Source organism: Thunnus maccoyii, chromosome 14, assembly GCF_910596095.1.
Source record: "Thunnus maccoyii chromosome 14, fThuMac1.1, whole genome shotgun sequence".
Classification (NCBI taxonomy): Eukaryota; Metazoa; Chordata; class Actinopteri; order Scombriformes; family Scombridae; genus Thunnus; species Thunnus maccoyii.
Window position 1 is genome coordinate 18,858,157 of NC_056546.1, and position 22,446 is coordinate 18,880,602.

Below are 22,446 nucleotides of genomic sequence, written 5' to 3' on the forward strand. Positions count from 1 at the left end.
AAAAACAAATAGAAAGAAAGTCCATGAAATATTCCTGTTTTGGAGAAGGCTGCTGCAAAGCGCGGCGTTGTCTGAACACAACTGAGAGGGTCCAGTTCAGGGGGGAAACCCTTTTGACTCGAATTAAGGGGAGGCTGTATGACAAGAAAAAAAAAGATAGAAAGAGGGAGGAGGAGGGCAGGGAAGAAAGTGGTGGTGGTGCCAGACGCAGCGACAGTAAGAAGCGTAGGCCTACGTACGTGCTTTATCTTAGCGGCTGAGTGTGTGACGTGATATTGCAGCCTGCTCCTGGAGCTCTGCAAGCACCAAGCAAAGCGCGTCTATTTCTCTCTCTCTGTTGTAACTCACTATAGCCCCCCAACATCTCACATCCACCCACTACGGATCTTTTTTTCTACCCCCTTTTTTTCTAGAGGGGGGGTGTGCGACTTGCTGGAGAAAACGTTATCAGTGGGAAATAGAGACGTGGAGCCTGCCGAATTAATTTATGGTAATACTGTAAGAATTGCTCTCTTCTTTTCATCACTCCAAGAATTTCTTTCTCTCTCTGTGTCTCTCTCGGTCTTCCCCCCCCCCCCACCCCCCTCAACCCCACCTCCCCCCTTTCTCTCGCTCTCTCTCTCTCCTCTCTCGGTGGCTGTCGTGGTGTTGTTGCGCTCCGTTTTGATGGGAAAAACCCAGAAGAAGAAGAAGAAGACGGGGGGGATATGAGCGGGCAGACCGGAGTGTAACGCATTTTATTTTCATCCATTGAACCATCTTGTTGCGCCGGACTTCTATTGTCGGGAATGGGGAGTATTGATTCACTGGAGGACTGCAGAATTTATTTATAAAGGATGTGGTCAAGTATGTTGGAAAAATAGCCATAGCTTCCGCAGTGTAAGGTAAGATTATTATGATTACTATTATTATTATTGCTATTATTATTATTATTATTGCATGAAACCAGCAAGCAGCTGAAAAAGCTGATTTTCATGTCATCTGTCAGTTAAAGTTTATCCCCCCCCTGTTAAATATTTGTCCTGTCTATTCAACATGATGGCTTAGGAGCTTTCATCCGTTCACATTAGTCTAGGGTGCTTAACAGATGATTTTTAAGAGCTGATCTCTCTCTTAAGAGGCAGAAATCACTTTAAAGTGCCGAGCGAGCGTCGAACTGACACTGCATGAGATGTAGCCCGTGTCTCTATATTCAGATTTCCTCTCGAGACGAAATTGCTCTTAGAAGCCCCGGCAATAAAATCAGCGTCTCCTGACGACCGATTTCTCGTCTCCAGAATACTGATTTTTGTGCAGCCTTGGCCATGAATCTTGCGCAAGGATGTGGAATCATATGGATTTATCGCGACTAAAAGCTGGTTTCACTCATAACTGCTTCCACGAATCCTTATGTAACACATATTTTATCCTAACGTGCTGTGAAGGGCTGGTTTTAACAGTCAAAAAGAATAAGTTGGAGAAATAAAAGTGAAAAATGTATCTATTCTCTGGACTCTGGTATCTATAGCCTACTTGGAATTTCAACGCCTACACACACACACACACACACACACACACACACATGCACACACACACATGCACACACAGTTTGAGACACGCGCACATACACAGGCACGCTCTGCTGTGACACTGCTCACAGCTGCATTGCCTGTAGGATTAAAGCAATCAGGACATCGCGTTGCATTCTCTCTCTTTCTCCATCTCTCTCTTTCTCCCTCTTTTTCGCACACAAACACACTTAGGAGCGCGCGCACGCACTCAAACACACGCACAAAAGCACGCGCGCGCACACACTCACATACACTCACACACACACACACACACACACACACTGGCTCTTTATCAAATTGCATTGTAAAATATGTCAAGCCCTGAATTTCGGAGACATGGACGGAAAGCGCGCAGGAGAGAAGCCATAGTGACCAGACGGGCGCAGAAAGACATTTTTCAGTCTGTGAATTTGGCCTCCTCCTCATATTACCTAACTGCCGTTGGAGGAAACAGATTAAGTCACGAAAAAACTGCTTGGTTGTAAAAGATCCCTGTTACTGCGTAAAATGAGCAGTTGCATCCCACAGCTTGTGAGGACTGAACCGACTTGGATGCCTTTTCCACTGTTTGTCTTTTGATGTCAGATATTCTAAACAGCTATATTTGAACTTCTCCAGGGATTGTGCCACACCAAATATGACCCAATTAATAATGTCTAAATGACTCACATTATTGCACCCCCCCCCCCCCCCCCCCCCCCCCCCCACATAAAAAAAATAAAAATCTAAAAATAAATAAATAAATAAATAATGACTAAAGCAACCACAAGGTGGCAATGTTTGCACAAAGTATAGTAATGAAGGAGGCAGGATGGGGATGCAGAAGACATGTTGCTGAGGTTATTGTGGCTTTTTTCCCCATTTTCATGGTTAGATGTGATAAGAAATGTGTGAAGCACATCAATCAGAGTTGATAAGAGATCATCTCTCATGTCTCCAGTGTCCTAACATTCCTCTGTGTCATTTTCTCCTTGCAGGCCAAATGACATAGGATGAAGGCTGTTCGAAACCTGTTGATTTATATATTTTCCACCTATCTTCTGGTTATGTTTGGATTAACTGGTGCCCAAGATTATTGGTGTTCCACTCTGGTCAAGGGGGTCATTTATGGATCATATTCGGTGACTGAAATGTTTCCTAAGAACTATACAAACTGTACATGGACGCTGGAGAACCCAGACCCTACCAAATACAGCATCTACCTGAAGCTATACAAGCGAGACTTGAGCTGCTCTGAATATTCTTTGCTTGCTTATCAGTTTGACCATTACTCACACGAAAAGATCAATGAATTGCTGAAAGTCAACGAATCTATAGTGTACCTGTGCGATTCAAAGAATATTTATGTATTTTTGCTGTATGACAAGAATTTTGTCCAACTCCGGAGAGTTTTCCCTTATGATTATAATGGATTGACGCCACAGAAGCTGGATGAGGAGGAGAAATCTATTGTGGAGTTTCTGGTGTTGAATAAGGCCAGCCCCAGCCAGTTTGGGTGTCAAGTGCTTTGTACGTGGCTGGAAAACTGCCTGAAATTAGAGAAGGGGACAGTGGAGACATGTGGGATCGTGTACACAAAATGCACTTGCCCTCAGCATTTAGGCGATGGAGAATCAGAGAGTATGCTCATGCTGAATAACGTGGTATTACCTTTAAATCCACAAACGGAGGGCTGCTTGTCACCCCAACTACAAGCTGGGCAGATCTGCAATCTGAGTGCAGAAGTGAAACGACCTCCTAAAGAAGGTGAGTATCCTGTCATTTTTCTCCTATATGCTGACATAGATGTAGATTTAATGGACTACTGTATGCATAGATAAGATAGTAATCATGTCAGTCAAATGTGCACGTCAATCACTCCCTTCTCTACCCTTATTGCATGTTTGAAGTGTGATGGCCCATGAAACAAAGAGCACACATAGATATATAGGCTATAGTTGGCTCAGAAATGTGTCAACTTTGAGAACAAAGCTGCCAGAGGAGTTGGGTGTAGTAAAGACCACACCAGCACAAAACCAAACCACCAAAAAGGGGTCTTTCATTTGGTTGGACTGAATTCAAAATGCACTATCATTGCTGTGAATTTAAAATGGCTGTTTTTATACACATCACCACAGAGTTAAAATGGCTGCAAATCCAAAGATAATTTTTTGTGTGTTATACATTTATGTCAGTGTCATCCATAAGAGGACCAACAGTGGCCAATATGGACATGTCCTCAGGTTTTACAGTCACATGGAACAATTGGGATCATGGATGCAGCAGCGTCAAATTGGACCCCATTACTCATGCAATGCAACATTTAAAACTTAAGCTTAAAAATTAGTTCCTAGTCAAATCTGTAGAATGGAAATGAATCATTATTCTATAATATAAGACTTTTTGTATTTTCAAAGGAGTTTTAAGACATAGTGGTACTACTTGTGTAGTGTTGCCATAGAGCAATGCAATGTGTTTTGACTGCATTTTGGAACTGAGCAATAATGAACAAACAGTTAAGAGTTGGCAGAAGAAAATGGCTGTAATCATTAGCAGTAGATGTGCTTGCAGTTTTAATTCACACATGTGCATAAATGCTTACATACAAACACTTATACATTTACATACATTCACAGGTAGACAGCTGAATAGGAAATTTGAAAGTAAACGGTGATGATAAGGTCATAATGAATCTGTTCATTAGTGTCACCAGGTAGCAGAGGGAGGTTTTGTAGTTAACACACGTGTGAAGCTCTTTGAATTACAAAGGAAGCCCTTCCTGACACATAGCTGCTTGCATTTTATAACTGGGGGGAAAATAAAACCCCAAAGGAATACGCTACATATTTCAGAGGTGAGGTGCATGAGACATAAAGGAGTGGCATTCATTCCGGCACACTGAACCAAAAATAATGAGTCAACCTTTAGATTTTGGGGGAAAATAATGACAGCACGGAGTGTTATCTCCCTTGTGGTACCAAAATAACAGTAGCAATAATAGCACCCTGGAGAACAGGTGGCAGTTTTCTAATCAAAAAGAACAGATGAGCATCTATTACAGCTGTTTGGTCGACTCCTCCTGACTGCTGCCACATGCTACGTGACATTTAGGCATGCTTTTGAAACACACTAATACAGGATTTTAGAGATATAACATCTAGATACTACTACACCTAAGGTCTTTTTAATGCTTTTGCAAGAGTTACTCTTGCTTCAAATTTCCACATGATATTTGAAGTGGCTGGCCTCTATCAAGTTGGATGATAAACTCATTTTGAGTATGTTTCACCTACCCTTTCACTAGAGCCCTTGAGCAATAATGCATACAGTTCCTGATGCGAATTACCACTACAACTCACCCTGCAGTCAAGTAGCATGTGCAGTAACATCAATGAGTATGACTCAGCTGTGTATTTTTGTCATTTAGTGAATCCTATGTTCCAATCACAAATATTACCAGGAAACATTATGCTTATTTGCACTGAAAACTCTCTGCTCCAAAATAACATTTGACATTTTTCTATCAGCATGTTAATAACAGCTTAAGAGCACAGCTTATTTTTTTTCTCTCAGAAGATTTTCCACAAGCTTCTATTTATAGGGCTGGTTGATGGGAGGTTTGAATAAATCCGTTTTCATCTGGATAACGGGGATATCACCACTGGGTTTAAAAGAGCACTGTGTCTCCTGTGGCATCATAGTGACAGAGTGGGTGTTCCTGATGAAGAATAAAGCATTACAAACAGTCGACAAGGGCTCCATTTGATAAAATCGCTTGTCTTTGATCTTCTCAGTTCCTGGTAGAGGATGGCTTCAGAGCACATCAAAGAAAAGCAGGGCTGAAGGTTGTATACTGCAGCCATGCCACTGAAATGCCCCACCAGTGTTTCACCCAGACTGAGGATAACAACATTTTAAAGGTTAAAGCTCTTAACTATTTAAGGTGATTATGCAGACAAAGGACAGGGCTGATTCCTTGATACCGTGGCATTTTGAAAACCACAGTGACACAATGAAATCCTAAACAGATGTACTAGACGGATGACTCATTTATGCAGTTTTATTTTTATCACATTCTCTCATTTCATGAATAAAAGTTGTAAAAGGAGACAGCACAGTGGCTCAGTGGCACTCACAGCAAGACAGATTTAATTCATGGTCTTTGTGTGTGTGTGTGTGTGTGTGTGTGTGTGTGTGTGTGTGTGTGTGTGTACGTGTGTTCTGTGTTCGCGTGGGATTCCTCCCACATCCCACACATGTAGTAGACTGATGACTCCGAACGAGCCATAGGTGAATGAGTGACTGCCTGTGATAGCACTGAGATGTCCGGGTGACGTGTCTAGAGTGCTTTCTTGCTTTAGAGGCTGCAGATTAGTGTGACCCTGAATTGAAAAAAATATCATAGATGGAAAAAAAAAAAGCTGAGAGAAAATGTTTTACACTCTCTCTATACTGTTAAGTCATAAATTGAATAAAAATCATGGTGCATTTGCAGTACAACCAGATGTGAGAAGATTTTTTCACCCAGATATCTGCCCTTTCCGCATTGCATCCTGCGCAGATGCTGGCATTTACATGTACGCAAGCTTAAAATCCCCTAAATTCACATTGTGCTATTCAAATCACCCATAAATTGCACTTGGCTGCAGGAAATAAACAACGTCATGAGGAATTGTCTCGTTCTGTGGCTCTGTTGACTAGTCTGCCCTTGGCTAAGGAAAAGCGTCTCATTCTTTGTCTCGTTTTGTTGGAGCATGCCAGTTTTTGAGGATCAGGGTCAAGGAGTCGCATTGTTTGAGAGGAATGTGTCATGTTCTCCAAGTTCACTGTTAATAAAGCCTCAAATTGTGACATTCCCGTTGAGATTTGTCACTGTGTGGTGTGAAAAAATTGTTACAATCACATTCTGTTTGCTGAAATATTGTCACTGAAAAGCCTATATAGTATTATTTGCTTTTAATGTTTAAAATGAAATGGCATTATCAGTTTTGTAGTCGAAACAGTATTTTGATACTGTCACATATTTCAGTTCATAATCCCGCACCCACCTCTTCCCCTATTCCTATTTCCGTGTTGTCATTGACTTATTGGTGATAGTGAAAAAGACGACAGAGGCGGCAGTGACAGTAAGATGCTTTCGGGAGATTAGGGTTTATAATTTACTTCAAACCCAATAATGCTACAAAGAAATGAAGCTCATAAGTATGCATAATTTGAAATAAATATTTTATGAGTACACAAACTGTGCCTCCAAATTCACTGTTTGCACAAGAAGTAGGTTAGAAATGACTATGACATCACAAATTACAGTCCTGATCTTCTGTTTTCCACTTGAGAGACAATTATTCACACTTATGAACACTGATTTGACTCTAACATGCAATATGCAACATTATGAAATAAATCAGTTCCTTATTTGGTTTTTTAGCCTTGTTTAACAAGGATGATTTAAAGAAACCACCCTTAAACTGACAGGGGATGCAACATTTCAAATTTCTTTGTTTCAAATAATGTGGTACCAAAGGTTTTACCGTATCTAAGGAACATACCCACTTAAAGACCAAATGCAGATACTTATTTGTGCAGTTGCAGATACGTATTTGAACATTACGGTTTCTGACTACGCAGCCCATGTGCCATGTGGAAAATGGCAATAGGATTTTATTGGCAAATGAAATGTGTGTGAAGCGTTCTAATACACTGTCACCCGCCAAAGTCCTGAGCGCTGCAGCAGCTCAGCCTCGCTGCCTCACATAGTGAGGCCTTTTATTCACTTTGGATCTCAGTCAAGTCACTCAGTAGTCACACTGCATTATGCTCACCCCCATTGTTCAGTACACTTGGAGGCCATTTTAGTTCCAATTCAGTGAAGGAGAGAGCTCAGCTCAACAGCACTGAATCTGTTTGTTTTATCTTAGACATGCATTATTTGTCTTTAGCTAGAGTGAATATCTTGAATATCCCGATTCACCCTAAAGAATAAGAACTAAGACTAAGAACTAAGAATTTAAGACTACAGTAAATGTTGTCCCCATGTTCAGCTCTTGTAGATACAATTGTTCTACCTGGTTTTGCAGCAGTGTCCTCTGTGCTCATTCCTCTGTATTCAACCTTCTGAGGCAACTGTGTTGAAAAGGAAACACTAAAGAAAGTTGTTATGGAATGACAAAATCAACACAACTAAGTATGATAGACTGTAGGGCCCTCTAAGAATCAGCTTGACAGCCATCTTCTTTGTCCATTAACTGCATATTAAATTTTGCCTATTTAAAAATTGGATGGTACAGAGCGTGGGATGATTTAAGTTTTATGCTGTAATCGATTACACAGCTTTGGGTCAATTCCAGTCAGTTTTGTGAAACATATACTGAAAACTGCTAAAATGAGGTCAAACGTTACATCGAAAATTACTTCAGCATCTGCAAGACTGTGATTCTTAAGAAAAGCTAATGGAACATTTAAGTAAGTGAGCAATTCTTTTCTGTGCTTGGCTCAAAAATACATATATATATAAACTGTATATTCTTCAAATGGCCCAGGTCCCTGTAAAATTCATGACTCCTAAATCATTTTACACAGTGATATAAAACCATAAAAACTGTTGCCATGTTTAAAGTTCTGCTTAAACCACTCACACTGTCACACATGAATGCAACCATTACAGATTTATGATACAATAAAGGGTCCGCCACATGAGGCTTGGTAAGGTTTTTATTTTGCACAGCAAAAGAAAAGATAAAACTTGTACAGTTATGTGTTGCTGTTATCATATTGCACTTCCACATAGCATTTTCTGATAATTGCTTTATTAAAGACTGAAAACCTATTTTCAAAATTATCTTCCCAGTATGACGGATGGTGTCCAACATGTTTGTTCCTCTGTTCTTCTCGCTTGTTTGAAGTGGGCAGAGCTCATTTAGAAAAAAGATGACATCACGTATTTCTTGGCACCAATCATAGCTCAGCAACACTTGAATCAAAATCTGATGACAGCTGTCATGTGGTTGTTTGTTTATGTAGTCAGGCTCCTGTCAATCAAATCAAATGTGATCACACCCACACAGTCTTGATGAAGCAGATTACAGTAGCTGAGTTTTTGAGTGTTAATAGCCAAAAGTGTTTTTTTTTCTGAACTTTGACTTTAATTGTTGCTTATTTGGTCGTGAATATTTAATATTATAGAGAAAACCATAACATTCTGAATTAAGTTTTATGGGGCTTTCAATAAAAACACCATCTTTCAAATGAGATACAACATTTATATCTATATTTAGTTATATTGTTGAAAATAAATTTCTCTTTTTAAAGCTACAGTGTATGATCTGAAAATATGTTTAGAGCATATGGAATTGTTGGAATTCTTAGGGGCAAGATTTTCGTATTTGTTATTATTTATACCTTTAGCAATTTAGGTTGAAGCTGCACTATTTCTCCAGTCAGATCAGTATATAGTACTGTATTTGCCTTTGGATATCTGGCCAGATATTAATATATAAAATGATAAAGTATCAGTGTGGAATGAATCATTTATGTGGTCCTTTTCCTACTATACATGTACAATATAACATTGGAGAAATAACTAAAACTGCCAAAAGTTTTAATGCCAGCTGCAAAACAACATTTAGTTTCAGTTAATTGTTTATCTTCAAGCTTAGCTTCTTATCTTTGTATTTTAATTTTTTTATTTCTAACTATTTCTAAGAGCTACTTCTACCATTCACCAGGCCCGATGCAAGCTATGATAACCTGGCAGCTGAGTGGATGAAGATCAGCTGTGAATGCTGTTGTTCATTTGACATGGATTTGTGATCTCAGTCTTGAGGCTCTGTTTCAGCAGCATGACAATTGGAAGTCAGAGTGATAACTCTCCACTACACCAGACTGTGTACTGCCAAGTGCCTCAGAGTAAATTAAAACCCGGTGTTGTCACAGCTGAACTGCAGACAGGAAATGCAAGAAGTCTGGAAGAAAACCTGAAATACAATTTAGAAAGTGTGGACATGATTTATGGGTTTTAGACATCTTGAGAGACATACACTGTGACTACACACCAAAATGACTGCTTGAATGAATTCAAACTTAAAATGACAATATACATATTGGATCACTCTCAAGCAAAAAAAAGTAATGTTGTAGCTTGAACTACTGCCAAAATAAAATAATGATTTTTAAAGGGGACCTATTATGCTTTTCCTTATTTTCAGTCATATATATAATGTTACAATTTATTTTAGATTGGAGAACATGGCCAAAGTGTCAAATAATGAGGCAAACGTATGTAGAAGTAATCCCTGTGAGCAAAAAGCTCAGGCTTCAGACTACTCTGAACACTTGATTTCCAACAATTTTTCCCTTTTCTTGTGAAGGATTTCTTTATATGGTCATCTGCTCCACCCACAGAGTACAGGTTCACTGCTCTGGTACACTAACATTATGTCTTTTTCCCCATTGTTTTAGGGGTAGTCAAGCTGGCATGCTGTGAGTGTTTTTCCATTACACAGCGACCGGTGTGTTGACTGGTTTTTAGCGCCGTTAACAAAACTCTGTTCATTTGGGAAGGAACACATTTCATTTCCTGTAAATTCTTCACAATAATAGTCTCTTGTTAGTTAGTCATATAAAAGATTTTAATTTGAAGCAGTAAAGCAGGAAATGTTGGGTTTACATCAGCGGTTACTTAACACAACTTTGATATGGCTGCCCCTCAGTGGGCTTCTGGAAAGCTGGCCAATCAGAACAGAGTGGGCTCATCTGGAGGGGGCCTTAAAGAGACAGGAGCTGAGACTGCCTGTTAAGGGACAGAGGCTGCATAAAGGGTCAGTATAAGAGAAATAAGGAGTTTTTTGAACTATGAATCATGCAAAACTACTCTAGTGGAGTCCTGGAATAAAAATATAGAGCTGGAAATGAGCATGATAGGCCTTTAAAGATTTGTCTGAAACTTTAAGACTGCTCAGCTAAAACATATTCCAGTTGCCAAATATAGTCATTTGCTTGACTGGATATTGTAGAGAAAAAAATACCTGTATATTGCCCAAAGAGGAACCTACATTTGAGCATCAACATCTCATTTCTTTTCTATGTCATGGAGGTGACAAGTCCGCCTTTTTAATTTACAACCCACAGTAAATACAATTGTCATAAAATGTGTGAGTAGTCTTAATAGTTGTTGCCTATAATAATGTCATATTACAGCAGGAATCGTAATCAGAGTAATGGGTTGCGTAATGTATTATCTAATTCTCTGATGTGAAGCGGCCACACCTCTTGTCCTCAAAACTGTAGCACTTCACCAGTAAAACATTGCATAAGCAATGAGGAAACTCACATGTCTGATTTATTAGCGTGCGTACCCCACCTGTATGCACGTTTCTTGTTATGAATTCCAAACAGTGGCAGATTTGTGTGCCTGTATCTAAGCTGCAGCAACTCCCACAACTACTCATAAATTCTTCTTGAAATGCCACAGATTCGCCTGTTTAGCATTCAATCTCTTATTCAACTCTTTCAGCTTTGCCCATTAAATAGAAATAACACAAAGCAACAAATCTAAACCGCCAGTGCGTTGTAGACAGTGAAAATGTTGAGCCGAGGCTGGTTTGAAGGTTTGACATTACAAATAAAAAGTAAAAAAAATAAGAGGTGACACATGGCGGTTCTTTACTAGTATGTATCTCATCTTCTTAATTTATGTTGCCTCTGTACTTCTATCAATTTGCATAATTTTGCATAAAAAAATCTTTTTTTTAAACTACCATTTATACATATGGTGTGTTCTGTCTTCTAAATGGCTGCACTGTAGGAAACATTTTAGCAGTTTGTGTAATGCGATGAAATGTATTAAAGGTCTTGAATAGTGAGATTATGTTCATGCAAAAGATTGTTTGTGGACTGAATAATTTGGAATGAATAAGTCTTAGGTAAAGCACTCTCTGTTAAAGACCTTTTTGTTTTTTCACTGCAGGGAACTTATTTCACATCTCACCATGAAGCACACTGATGCTGCATCAGTTGTGCTATATTGTGTGCATGACTGAAGCTGATGCTCCATACAGTATGCTACTGTGCTGTTTTGTCACCACAATAGTAAACACATACTTATCACAAAACATTTCCAATTGTAATTGCACATCTTTCTTTGACTTCACAGCATCCAATCTCTATTTTGCAATTTATGAGTTAAAGATAAGTGGACCTTATAAATCAAAGGAATAGACACCGTTGTGCTGTTGTTTCCTTTGACTTCAAAAAGGTTTCTATATAAATGCAAACATAAGTAATGAGTCTCTGTAGATGAAGAAGGCTGTCTCATCTTCCTATTATACAAATTAGATTTGTTTATTGCCATCATATGCATAATTCAATACAAACCATCATTTCTGATTTGATGCCATGAAAATATTCCTGCAGTCTCATTGAGGAGAAAAGAGGGAACACCGTGAACTTGTTTCCATTACAGCCAGCTAAAGCTGAATGTGAAATGAAGGTTTGGTATCTGTGCTTTACAGCAGAAAGAAGCCGTTCAGCTCATTGTAAAAACAAAATTGGACAACAACAATTGTGATTCTCATAAGATTCATTTAGAATGCGAACCCTTCAAAGTGCGCCTCTGTGCTATTCATCCGTCTAAGAATACATGAACAACATTCACATGAGTGTGTTGCAGCTTTGCCCTACAGTTCTGAAGAGAGGGTGAGTCTTTGAAGTTGTGGATAAACACTGTCACATGTCTAGAACATTTCTTGAGGTTTGTTTTTTTTTTTTAAAAAAAGCTAAAAAAAAAAATCATATTCTAACTTTTGTGTGGGCCGGCTTAAAGTGGTAAATTTTTATCAAGCCCTTGTTGTGCGGTGCCAGAGATGTTAATGCAAATTATGCTCTGCTTTTGCATGTTCCTGCATTTCAGTCCAGTTAGTTTTGGCCTGTCGCTGGATGGCTATTTCAGCCCACTGAGGAGAGGAATTTGCATAAACATCCACCCACAAAACTTGGCAAATGAGTCTGTCACTCAAAGACACTGTCTGTGTGGTAAAGTGGAGGCAAAATCCAATTTTTTCCTCAAGGGGCCTCTGTAACTGCTCTCACTGGCAGTCCCTCTGCAGGGTATGGCAAGTGTCCTCAAGTAGCTGTGATGGATGCTGCCTTTAAAGTTACACGGTATTCTATGATCTAGGGCAGTATTCACTCTTACATAATCAGTATCGCATAACAATATCATGTCGTCAACACATTCCCCAGAAACTTCGAATTTTATTCAGCACTAGTCATTTTTAATTGTAAAATAAACTAAAAACTAATACCATAACACCTACATATAGTTGTAGAATCATATATGATGTACTGCAGTATCTATCAGACCTTTAGTGCTGACAACTGCTGTTTGAATGACTTACTCTAGTATGCGGTTTGGTCAAGGGCATGAGCTAAAGGTGAATACCGGTCAATAATTCACATATTGTTGCCAGATTGTTTCATTTAGAACATGAAAACTTTCTCCCGAAACTCGAAAAATGGAAATCTAGAGTGATTTGTCAGGATCAGGAAAGCTCAGACTGAACTCATGACCTTTTTTTTTTTATTGGATGCCCTCTTTTTCAGCCTTTCCATTTTACCGTGAATAACACATCAACCAACTAGGCAGTTTTTTTTTCTTCTTGTTTTCACTTCTAGGAATCACTAGTGCCTCTCATGAAAGAGAAAGGAGAGCAAAAAGACAACATTAGAAGTAATGAGGATAAAAAAATAATATTTGAACTTCCTTTGTACACAAGCTTCCCCTTTGATGTAAAAACAACCCAACTGAAAACAATTGGAGATGAACATCCCATGTTCTGTGGAAGATGTAAAATGGCAGAGTAAATACAGCATTACATAATGTACTATACAACAAACAAATGCAATGAATGTTGTTTATCTAACCATGTCAGCATTCAGGCACAAAAGTTTTATCTTAGGGGGTTGCATTGTGCATACTGCATATTGAGCTTAAACAGTGAATTATTTTTGCAACAGCCATTTATCTTCCACACATATCACAGTGATGTGAAAATCAAAGTTTCTTTTGACCATCGCATTTGTGAATCTTGCATTGCATTGCAAGTTAGCAGGTGTTTTGGTTTTACAACTTCTACAACAACATCACAGATGCATCCGTTGCACTACTTTTATGGGAATTGCTGGAAAAATGTGACGTGCATAGTAGCTGTTTTGGCACTCTTGTTGCTTTTTCACTTTCATACAATTATTATATATAATTATTTAAAAGCAGGTTCTTTCAAATTGAAGCTTGACAGACGCCTGATGGGATATTTCAGTAATGGCCATCACTTACTAAAACAACTGACATTTGCTTGCACTGCCTGTAAATTTCCATGGAGCATTGTGGTTATTCAGCTCCTCTCACTGTAAGGAGACGTCTTATGTAACATACTGTAGAATGAGATTCAGAAATTATCGCTCAGCAACACTCTTGTGCCAGACTGTCATCTTGTCTGCAGCTCTCTGTCCTTCACAGCTCACAGAGAGACTGACAGTGAATCTCTTTTAATAATTAATTACAAATTATGGTAATAATAATAATAAGGAAATCACAACTCAACTGATTTATGTGTATTTAAAATATTGGGTTAATATTATATTAATATTGGGTTAAACAACATTAAGTTATTTTTTAATTGTAGAAAAGAGATACTCAGTAAACAAGCTAACATTTACATTTAATGGTCTGGATTCAAAAGTCCAACTGCTCAACAGTCTCAATACTTGACAAGACAGGTTTATCAATAATTCAAATCACCAAATCAGATACGTTGCATTTGATAACTTTTAACTATTAAAATGTGTTTTGTGCTGTTGATAACGCACATGACACCGAAGCGGTTATAGAAAAAGGAACGATGGACAATATTTCCTTGACTGCAGGTGTTTCTTTGTTGAAATTGTCAAAAAATGGGGGCCAAATTTGATTTTTAGAGTAAAATAACAAGATTCTGAGTACAAACAAGTGAAGGTTATATTCAGTTTGGCAAATCCAGACTGAAATCAGAATATTTCATTAAGTCTGGACACAAGGGAACTTAATTTACAAATCAGATTTGAAGCACATTCATAGCTGCATTCAAATCAGATTTAATTCAAATTTCTGGATAGTGTGTGTCACAGTCTGCCTGTTTAAGTCAGATTTCAACGGTCCTTGACACCACTGGCAACCAACACATAACACTGATATCACATTCAGAACATGGTTAGCCTGCCAACATTGCTGCACATCTTAAACTCATTTGTCACTTATGCTGTCTGGTTCGGTGGTCTGCAGCACAACTAGATATTGCTATGGCATGAAGACAGAGGTCAATATCTTTATTATTCATCTGGCCTTCAGCATGCTGGTCCGATCTCTGTCAGCGAACATACCTACACTTACATGCTTGCAAAAAGCTGTGTGGACAGTTAGTCCTAATATTGGATTTGAGACACAAATCTGATTTTCTAGCAGTCTGGATATTGTCTTTTTGCAAGATAGCTTGTATCCACTGAATTTTGAATGATTGTCTGGGTCTACACTAAAATGACTCATCTGAGTATTTTTAAAGCTGCCAACCCAACTGTTAAGGTTATTAGCATGGTTAACGTGCTAATATTTACCATCTTAGTTTAGTGTGTTAACATGCAAACACTTTCTAATCAGAATTAAACACAAAATACAGCTGAAGCTGATGGTAATGTCATTAGTTTTGCAGGTATGTCATCATAAACCAAAGTACGTGATGAATTGGAATGTCAGCTTCATAGAGGAAAGTTCAGGAGATCACCAAAGTCAGTAGGATTCATCCGTTGGGAACCATGAATGTTTGTACACAATTTCATGGCAATCCATCCAGTAGTTTTGAAATATTTTAGCTTACAGCAAAGTGATGGATTGTCCAACTTTTAGACTGACATTGCCATGGATGACAATAATAAAAATAATAGATAAACATAATACCGGCAGTCTGGTTAAGATTTGGCAACAAAAACTACTTTAGGTTAGGAAAAGATTGTCATCATGGTTGAAGGAAACCATTGTTGACTGTTAGTAGGAGACAAGACACAAACCCATGGTCTGTGGTGTCAAAGTCATGTGCTTAATTGTGCTTTAAGAAAGTCACACTTCTTCTGTTTTTGGGACTGAATGTAAATGTATCTCATTTTCACCTGCTTGATCAAATGACCCATGCTGCCATTTCCCGAGAGGACAGTCTCAGCATTAATTTAACAAAGTACTTAAATGAAGAACTCTTATTTCTGCCAGTCTTTATCATAGATAATGTAATTGCACTTCTTGAGTATTTTATATCATAAACATGCTCTTTTCTTAAATAATCCTTAATTGTTAATTTACTCACAATCTCCTTGAAGTCTCAACGGCAGTGTTAGTGTGAGAACTGTAAACACAGTAATATGAGCAAATTGCACTTCACCAAATTAGTGAAAGTCTTCTGCAGGGAGCCTATCCATTCAGCCAATACAGAGGACACATCAGATGGTTTGATGCTCTCTGCAGTATTGTATTAAAGAGAAAGAGCTTCAGAGCTGAGGAGTCATAATGAAATGTGACAGATGAATCAGAAGCACTTGGGAGATGGCTTTGGATTACTGAATCAATACTGTACCCCCGCATCTAGTCCGGATTTCCCAAACCTGCCCTGCAGCAAAAGCCCTCAGTCGGGGTTTGGATTTTTTATTCTCTGACATCAGTGGTTCATATTCCAGTTTATTTGTACATAGTTCCTACAGCGGAATTGAGAGAAAAATGAAAGATGCAGATTATGTTCTGACATCTTGCATCACTCACATGCAAAATGTGATCACATAATGAATTCTCAGACAATCCAACTCAGGTTCCTGAGAATTACAAACTACATGGGCACACAGGGTAACAACCAACAATTTTCACATACTTAATTTTAATTCTTAAAATGAAGCTGCCTGGCCAACAGTTTCACATTGCTTGGTTACGTGGATTTGATTTATGAGTCCTTATTAGTCCGACATCGATATTTAGATTTTATTAAATCCAGCAGTAAATGCAAATCTTTCTAGACAGGCCTTAATAACACACTCTTTTCATGGAAATTCATGGTGTAAAACAAAATATCCCAGTATAATTGAAAATACAGATCCTTCTAAGTTAAACAGTAGTGAAGGGCTGAAACATTAATTATAGATTCATTGTCAGCATTATATAATTTATATTTAGTATTAGAAACATATTGCTTTAATGCTTCATAGACTCTTATTTGTCACCCTCTGTGACAAATTACTCATTTTAGCAATCACTACTAGCTACTTATCATGATTATGTTTTGTTAGATTTTAGCTACACATACCTAGCCTGCTACAACAGACCCATTAAGTATACATGTAAAGTAGCAGGTGTAATTTTATGGATTTCACATCTTGTGTTGTTGGTGATCTTTAATTTAATGGTTAATTTGGCCACAATTTGATAGTCATGTGTCAGAATAAAAGTAAACTTTTGGTTGGATTTAAAAAAAAGCAAACTTTGCTTGTATTTCCTATGTTTTTGCTGTGTTCTGTGTAGTGCCCGCCACTCTGAGCATGATGTAAATCAAATATGGCTGCCATGTAAATTCTCTGCTCCATTCTGTAATCAGTTTAGTCTTTGATTTGGTGCATTCAAAGACACCTTTGTTTTCAAAGGAAACATTAATATATGTGAAGCAGTTTTACAAGCCTTTGATTTTGTCTCTTTGAAACATGCATCTATGAAAAGAGGTCACATGATACACAGCTGCTCTGTGTCTGTGTGTGTGTGTGTGTGTGTGTGTGTGTGTATTATATCAAACTAATGAATATAGAGCAAATGGCACTGAAGTGATAATGTAGAATATAATCGCCTGCTGATTCTTACCCCTCCTCAGAGCTGCATTTGATTTCTGTCACTAGTAATAAACATTTCCTGCATTTGTCGTTCATGATGAATCAGTGCATTACAAAATTATCTACTCTTGTGCTTGTGCTTGATTTAAAAACTAAATTCAAATGCAATGCATTCAGAGTATATGTTGAAACGTACAGATATTTAAATACATAAAATGACATTTGTGTGGTAAAGAAATATAGTAATTTTTAAAAAAAATTAAGAATGTATACATTTACTTTAATAATTCATTGCTTCATTTGTTTTAATTTAGAACTTTAAAAATTGGGTTGTTTTTGTCAGTTGTTCTCAAATCCTTTATTTTTATGTGTTTGTGTTTACAATAAGTGTTCATGCTATTCGATCATGGCACATAATCATTAATTTATCAATCATACAGTTATATTTCCTCTTTTTCTTTTGTTTTTTTGGCTGGGACATAAATCCAGGTGGAATTTTAATCATCATGGTTGCTGAGATGTTGACTGCATGATAAATACAGATAAAAGACACTATGAAAGCTAAAAGCCAAACAAAGCAAGCTTTCTTTTTTAACTCTGCAGGATTCAACAACATTAGCACTCCTCTTTTCAAAAGCTGTCTGCTTGCTTTGCTTTAAAATGTACCAATACGAGGATGATAGCTAGAGGTCATTATGGTCATCCTTGTGTGTCAACTGGTCATGTGGTCAATCATAAACACACACAAAAACCCTTGTTTTTTGCACTGTGTTATATTTAGTGCAGTCAATTAACACGAATGTACCCTGATTGTTTGGGACATATGCAATACTGTCGATGTATAAAAGAAAATCTTAAATGTAGTTTAAAAAATTAATAAACGAATGCATTACATTTTTGGTTTGTGGGCAAAATATTTTGATTCATAGATTCATAAATGCATTTATTCAAGCATCTATATTTGATGTTGCCCTATTTGAGATACTGGCACAAAACAGATGCCACAGTAGAGGGGTAACAATAAAGTAAAACCATTGTGGTTTATTGTCCTTGTTTTTGCACTGGGAGACAGATTGTTATCGCACCAACAAAGATGAAAAGTTTTTCATTAAATAGAGGTTGATTTTAATAATTTTACAGCAAATTAAACATTTCATTGCAAAATTATAATTCCTGGACTTTGCCAAGGTGAAATATATTATAAAATTCTAATAACAGAAAACTGAAGTTATATTTGACATAAGTTTAATTTGTTTCACACCTTTAAGTGTGAAATTTCAACCCTATGAGTGCATGGCACCCTCACATGGAATAGCAATATTAAGCAAACCATCATTTTTGTGTGTGCACACTCTCTAAGAACACTATATCCACTGTATCCATGGAAACCATTGCTGCAAATGGATCATGCATTCAGAGACAATGGAGCCATATTGTACAATCTCTCTAATCATCTTGAAGAGAACACACTTACAAAGGGAAATGCCAATGTTTAACATTAGTATGACAATAAGTAAAGTTTATTGACTTTCATTTTGTTTGTGCATGTTAAACATCAAACTGTACAGTTTGTTGTAAGAGTGTTACAAAACTACAGCACTTCAATTCAAATGTCCCCTGCCAAAATAAGCTTTTTAGTCATACTGTGCTGTAATTCTCAGCTTTTGTCTTCTGTAACATTTCTAAGTGTCATGAAGTAAATGTGAGTCAAGCAAAAATTACTCGTGCACTTGTACATTAGCGGCAATGTTAATAACAGTGGGCTGTTTTTGGACCTTTCTCCTTTCACCTGATTAAAATATACAGTGAAATTACAGATAGTAGTCCATTTGTATGAGCAGCAAAAATGATTAATCACATAATTGATTTAATTCAACCTAATTGGGAAACTTTTAGCAGCAGCAATTTATTTTATGAAAACTGATTTTAATGTTGTACATGAGGTAAAATATTCAACATATTAATATTTATGGATTCAGGATCTTTTCTGTCAGGATAAAACACTCAACACAAATTATGACAATTGCTAACGCTGGAGAGTTCCCATGAAATTTAGCAATTTTCTTATTGATTTTTCTACCATCCAGCATGTATTCCCTTTTAAAACCAAAACCTTTGTACATTGATTCATATAGTTATACAGTTGAATTTAAATGTATTTCATTTTTGGAAACTTCCATAAGAAACATTTCTACAACAAAGTGCTCATTCACTCTTACAGTGTGTCCGACCATAAGCCAGATAAATGTCTAACATTACAGTTACTGCTGCTGCAGGACTACTAAGCGGTGATGGAGGCATTTCAGGTTTCTTTAGGCACCAGCACCTGGAACAGCTCTGTGGGTTACCGCTCCATGGGCACATTCATATGAAAATGTCTATACCCTCCAGTGCTCTCACACAGTGATCTAAAGCTATCATTTAGCAGGTGCTTTGGAGCTCTGAGATTCTCCAGTTTAAGAGCTCTGCTCCTCAGACCATCTTGCCTAACCATCAACTCAGCGGTGTCCAAGGCTCTACTGTTGTGATGTTGTCTCAACAGTTACTGAAGTGCAATAATTGCAGCTTTCTTCTCTGATGTGAGGTGACAATTTAGAGGAAGGGAGCGCAAGAAGATGATTAGCAGTGAGAGTGAGAGAATACTTTGCCATTTGGCTGAACAAATGTACACATAGTGAATTGCGGGAAGAATCAAAGGATTTTGTAAACATTGTTCTTTGTGGGTGTCAAGAGATGCAGCGTTGACATTTTTTTTCCGAGCGGCTTGAGATGAGCGATAAGACCTGAATAAATTTTCATACTAACACAGGAGCTTATTGTCTTGCCTTTTGTCTTCCAGTTTCACTTTGGAAATTTCAGAGTTCACCTTAGCTTTAAGCTATTAAGTGTAATCAACATCTTTATGGTCAGCGTTACCTCATAACTTTGACCCAGGTGACAAATGAAAAATAGAGGCTGAAGAAAGCTGATTTTGTTATCTGTGTCCTGAGCAGACGGAGGCATTACAATAAGCCTCGGAGGTCAGGGTCAGTGGGCGGATGCATAGATTGCTCATCCTAATGTCTAAGTGCTTATCACAGCAGCTTGTTTTAAAGTGTCCATGTCTGCATGACCCTATTATGGTAAGTCTCCATCCATGAGGCCTTACTGTTTAGTCCATAAGGTGAATTTCACCCTTCATTTGCCACCACAGTCTCTACCCTCCAGCGTGCTGTGCACTTATCTGTTATAATATGCAGATTGTTGATTGGAAGTGTCTTTCCTAGAGCTGTATTAGCTGTGACATATGTTGCTGGCACAGCAGCAAAGAGTGGACAAGAGATGTTAATGAATTGCAGATTATTGGTGGATGCTTCCCCACAGCACTGCTGCTGCTTAAAGGAAATTTAAAGGCAGAAGTGAATCAATGGAACACTCACTGTAAGTGTGTGAGTGTGTAAAAATTAACACAATTGAATAGACACTTAGTGCTGCAATGATTAGTTGATTATCTGATTAGTTGCTAGAGGGAAATTTTATTCTTACAGATGATTAATTGTTGCCAAACATCTTCTGGTTCTAGCTTTTCAAATATGAGGGATTTACTGTTTTTCTCTGTTTCATATCACTGTAAATATGTATCTTTGGGTTTTGGACTGTTGGTCAGACAAAACAAAGTAAGTGTACACACTACCTCAGGCTCTGTGAAATGGTGATGGGCTGTATTTAACCGTTTTCTCACCTTTTATAGACTGAGCACTTGAAATTAATAAACAATTGGCAGAATAATTGATAAATCGATGGGGTGCAGCCCTATATACATCATAGATGAAGAAGCTGGTCACAGTTCACTGCATTATTCATTGTGCTTCCGCATATATATTTGCATGTACATATGGTCACACAAAGCAACAGACACATGTAGTAAAAGTAACTATAATATCTAATAAATGTTGTAAAAAAAATACGTTTAGTCTTTCATTTAAGTGTAATATATAGAGTGATCAGAACATTCATCCAGATTACCTCATGTCCCAAAATTGTGAAAATATTTTTACACTGAATTTAAACAAATGTAATGAGCAAACATCTGGAAACAGGCAGCTAAAGCCTCCATGGGCCGGATTTTCCCCACAGTTACGTCTCTATTGCTTGCACTTGCTGAGGTAATGCTGTGATTAAATTACATCAGAAATGCTCCTTAGGGTCTCGCCAAGCTCAGCGAACCATTCTCAGATGTATTTGACAATTCAGATATCTAGCCAGGAGTTATTTTGACAAAGTGGGCAAGCAAGAAGCACGGATGTTACTGGGTGGATCATTATCAGAGTAGTGATACCCTCAAACACATGAACATTGTGTCAAAGCAGAACTGACAATGCAGTCAGCTGTTGTAGGTAATAGTTTGTTAAGATTTTGGTTGGAAATATACTACACATATTCAGTATACGGTATGTACAACGGAATTTAACCATAACCAATTTCATTTCTTGATTTGATTTAGTGGGACAGCCAAAAAAAAAAAAAAGCTACAAAAATAATAATTGCTATAAATTGCTTCAAAATAATAATATTACTAATAATAGTAAATATAATATAAAAGAACATTGGCAGAATTTGGCCACATGCAGCAGCTTTTGCCTTTGATTGTCACCCTGATTTGTCAAAGAGGCCTCAGAAATCTCGAACTCCTCAGAGCTATGATTGACTTAACTCATTTTGTTTTTCTGTCTCACCACCACCATGTGGGAACGTGTACTTCTCTTTGTACTTCTTTTTCGTCAATTTGCAATTTTCTAACCATGTCATGAAAATGCTAAGAGGGCTCTCATGTGGGTTGCTTTATAAGGGCACAAAAACCACCAAACAAATGTCTGTACTTTCTGCCCTAAGGCCACACTTGTTCACATTGAAAATCACGGGACACTGTTTTGTCCTTGAGGGGAGAACATATTCGGATGTATGGCCAGTACTTTATTTGTGCCTATCCTACAAATGTCCTCCATCAATTTTTCTTTTCATGTTCTTCTGAAAAAGCATTGATTTATTGGCCCCA

General features: G+C 37.7%; 1 protein-coding gene across 1 annotated transcript in view; it reads left to right on the forward strand.

Moving 5' to 3' along the window:
* Window positions 1–701: 701 nt before the first annotated feature.
* The window catches only part of adgrb3 (adhesion G protein-coupled receptor B3), a 123,910-nt gene continuing 102,165 nt past the window's right edge, over window positions 702–22,446 (forward strand). The window contains exons 1-2 of the mRNA XM_042433483.1: window positions 702–884; window positions 2,528–3,296. Of these exons, the coding sequence (XP_042289417.1) occupies window positions 2,543–3,296 (754 nt within the window). The 5' untranslated portion in view covers window positions 702–884; window positions 2,528–2,542. The remainder of the gene's footprint in view (window positions 885–2,527; window positions 3,297–22,446) is intronic.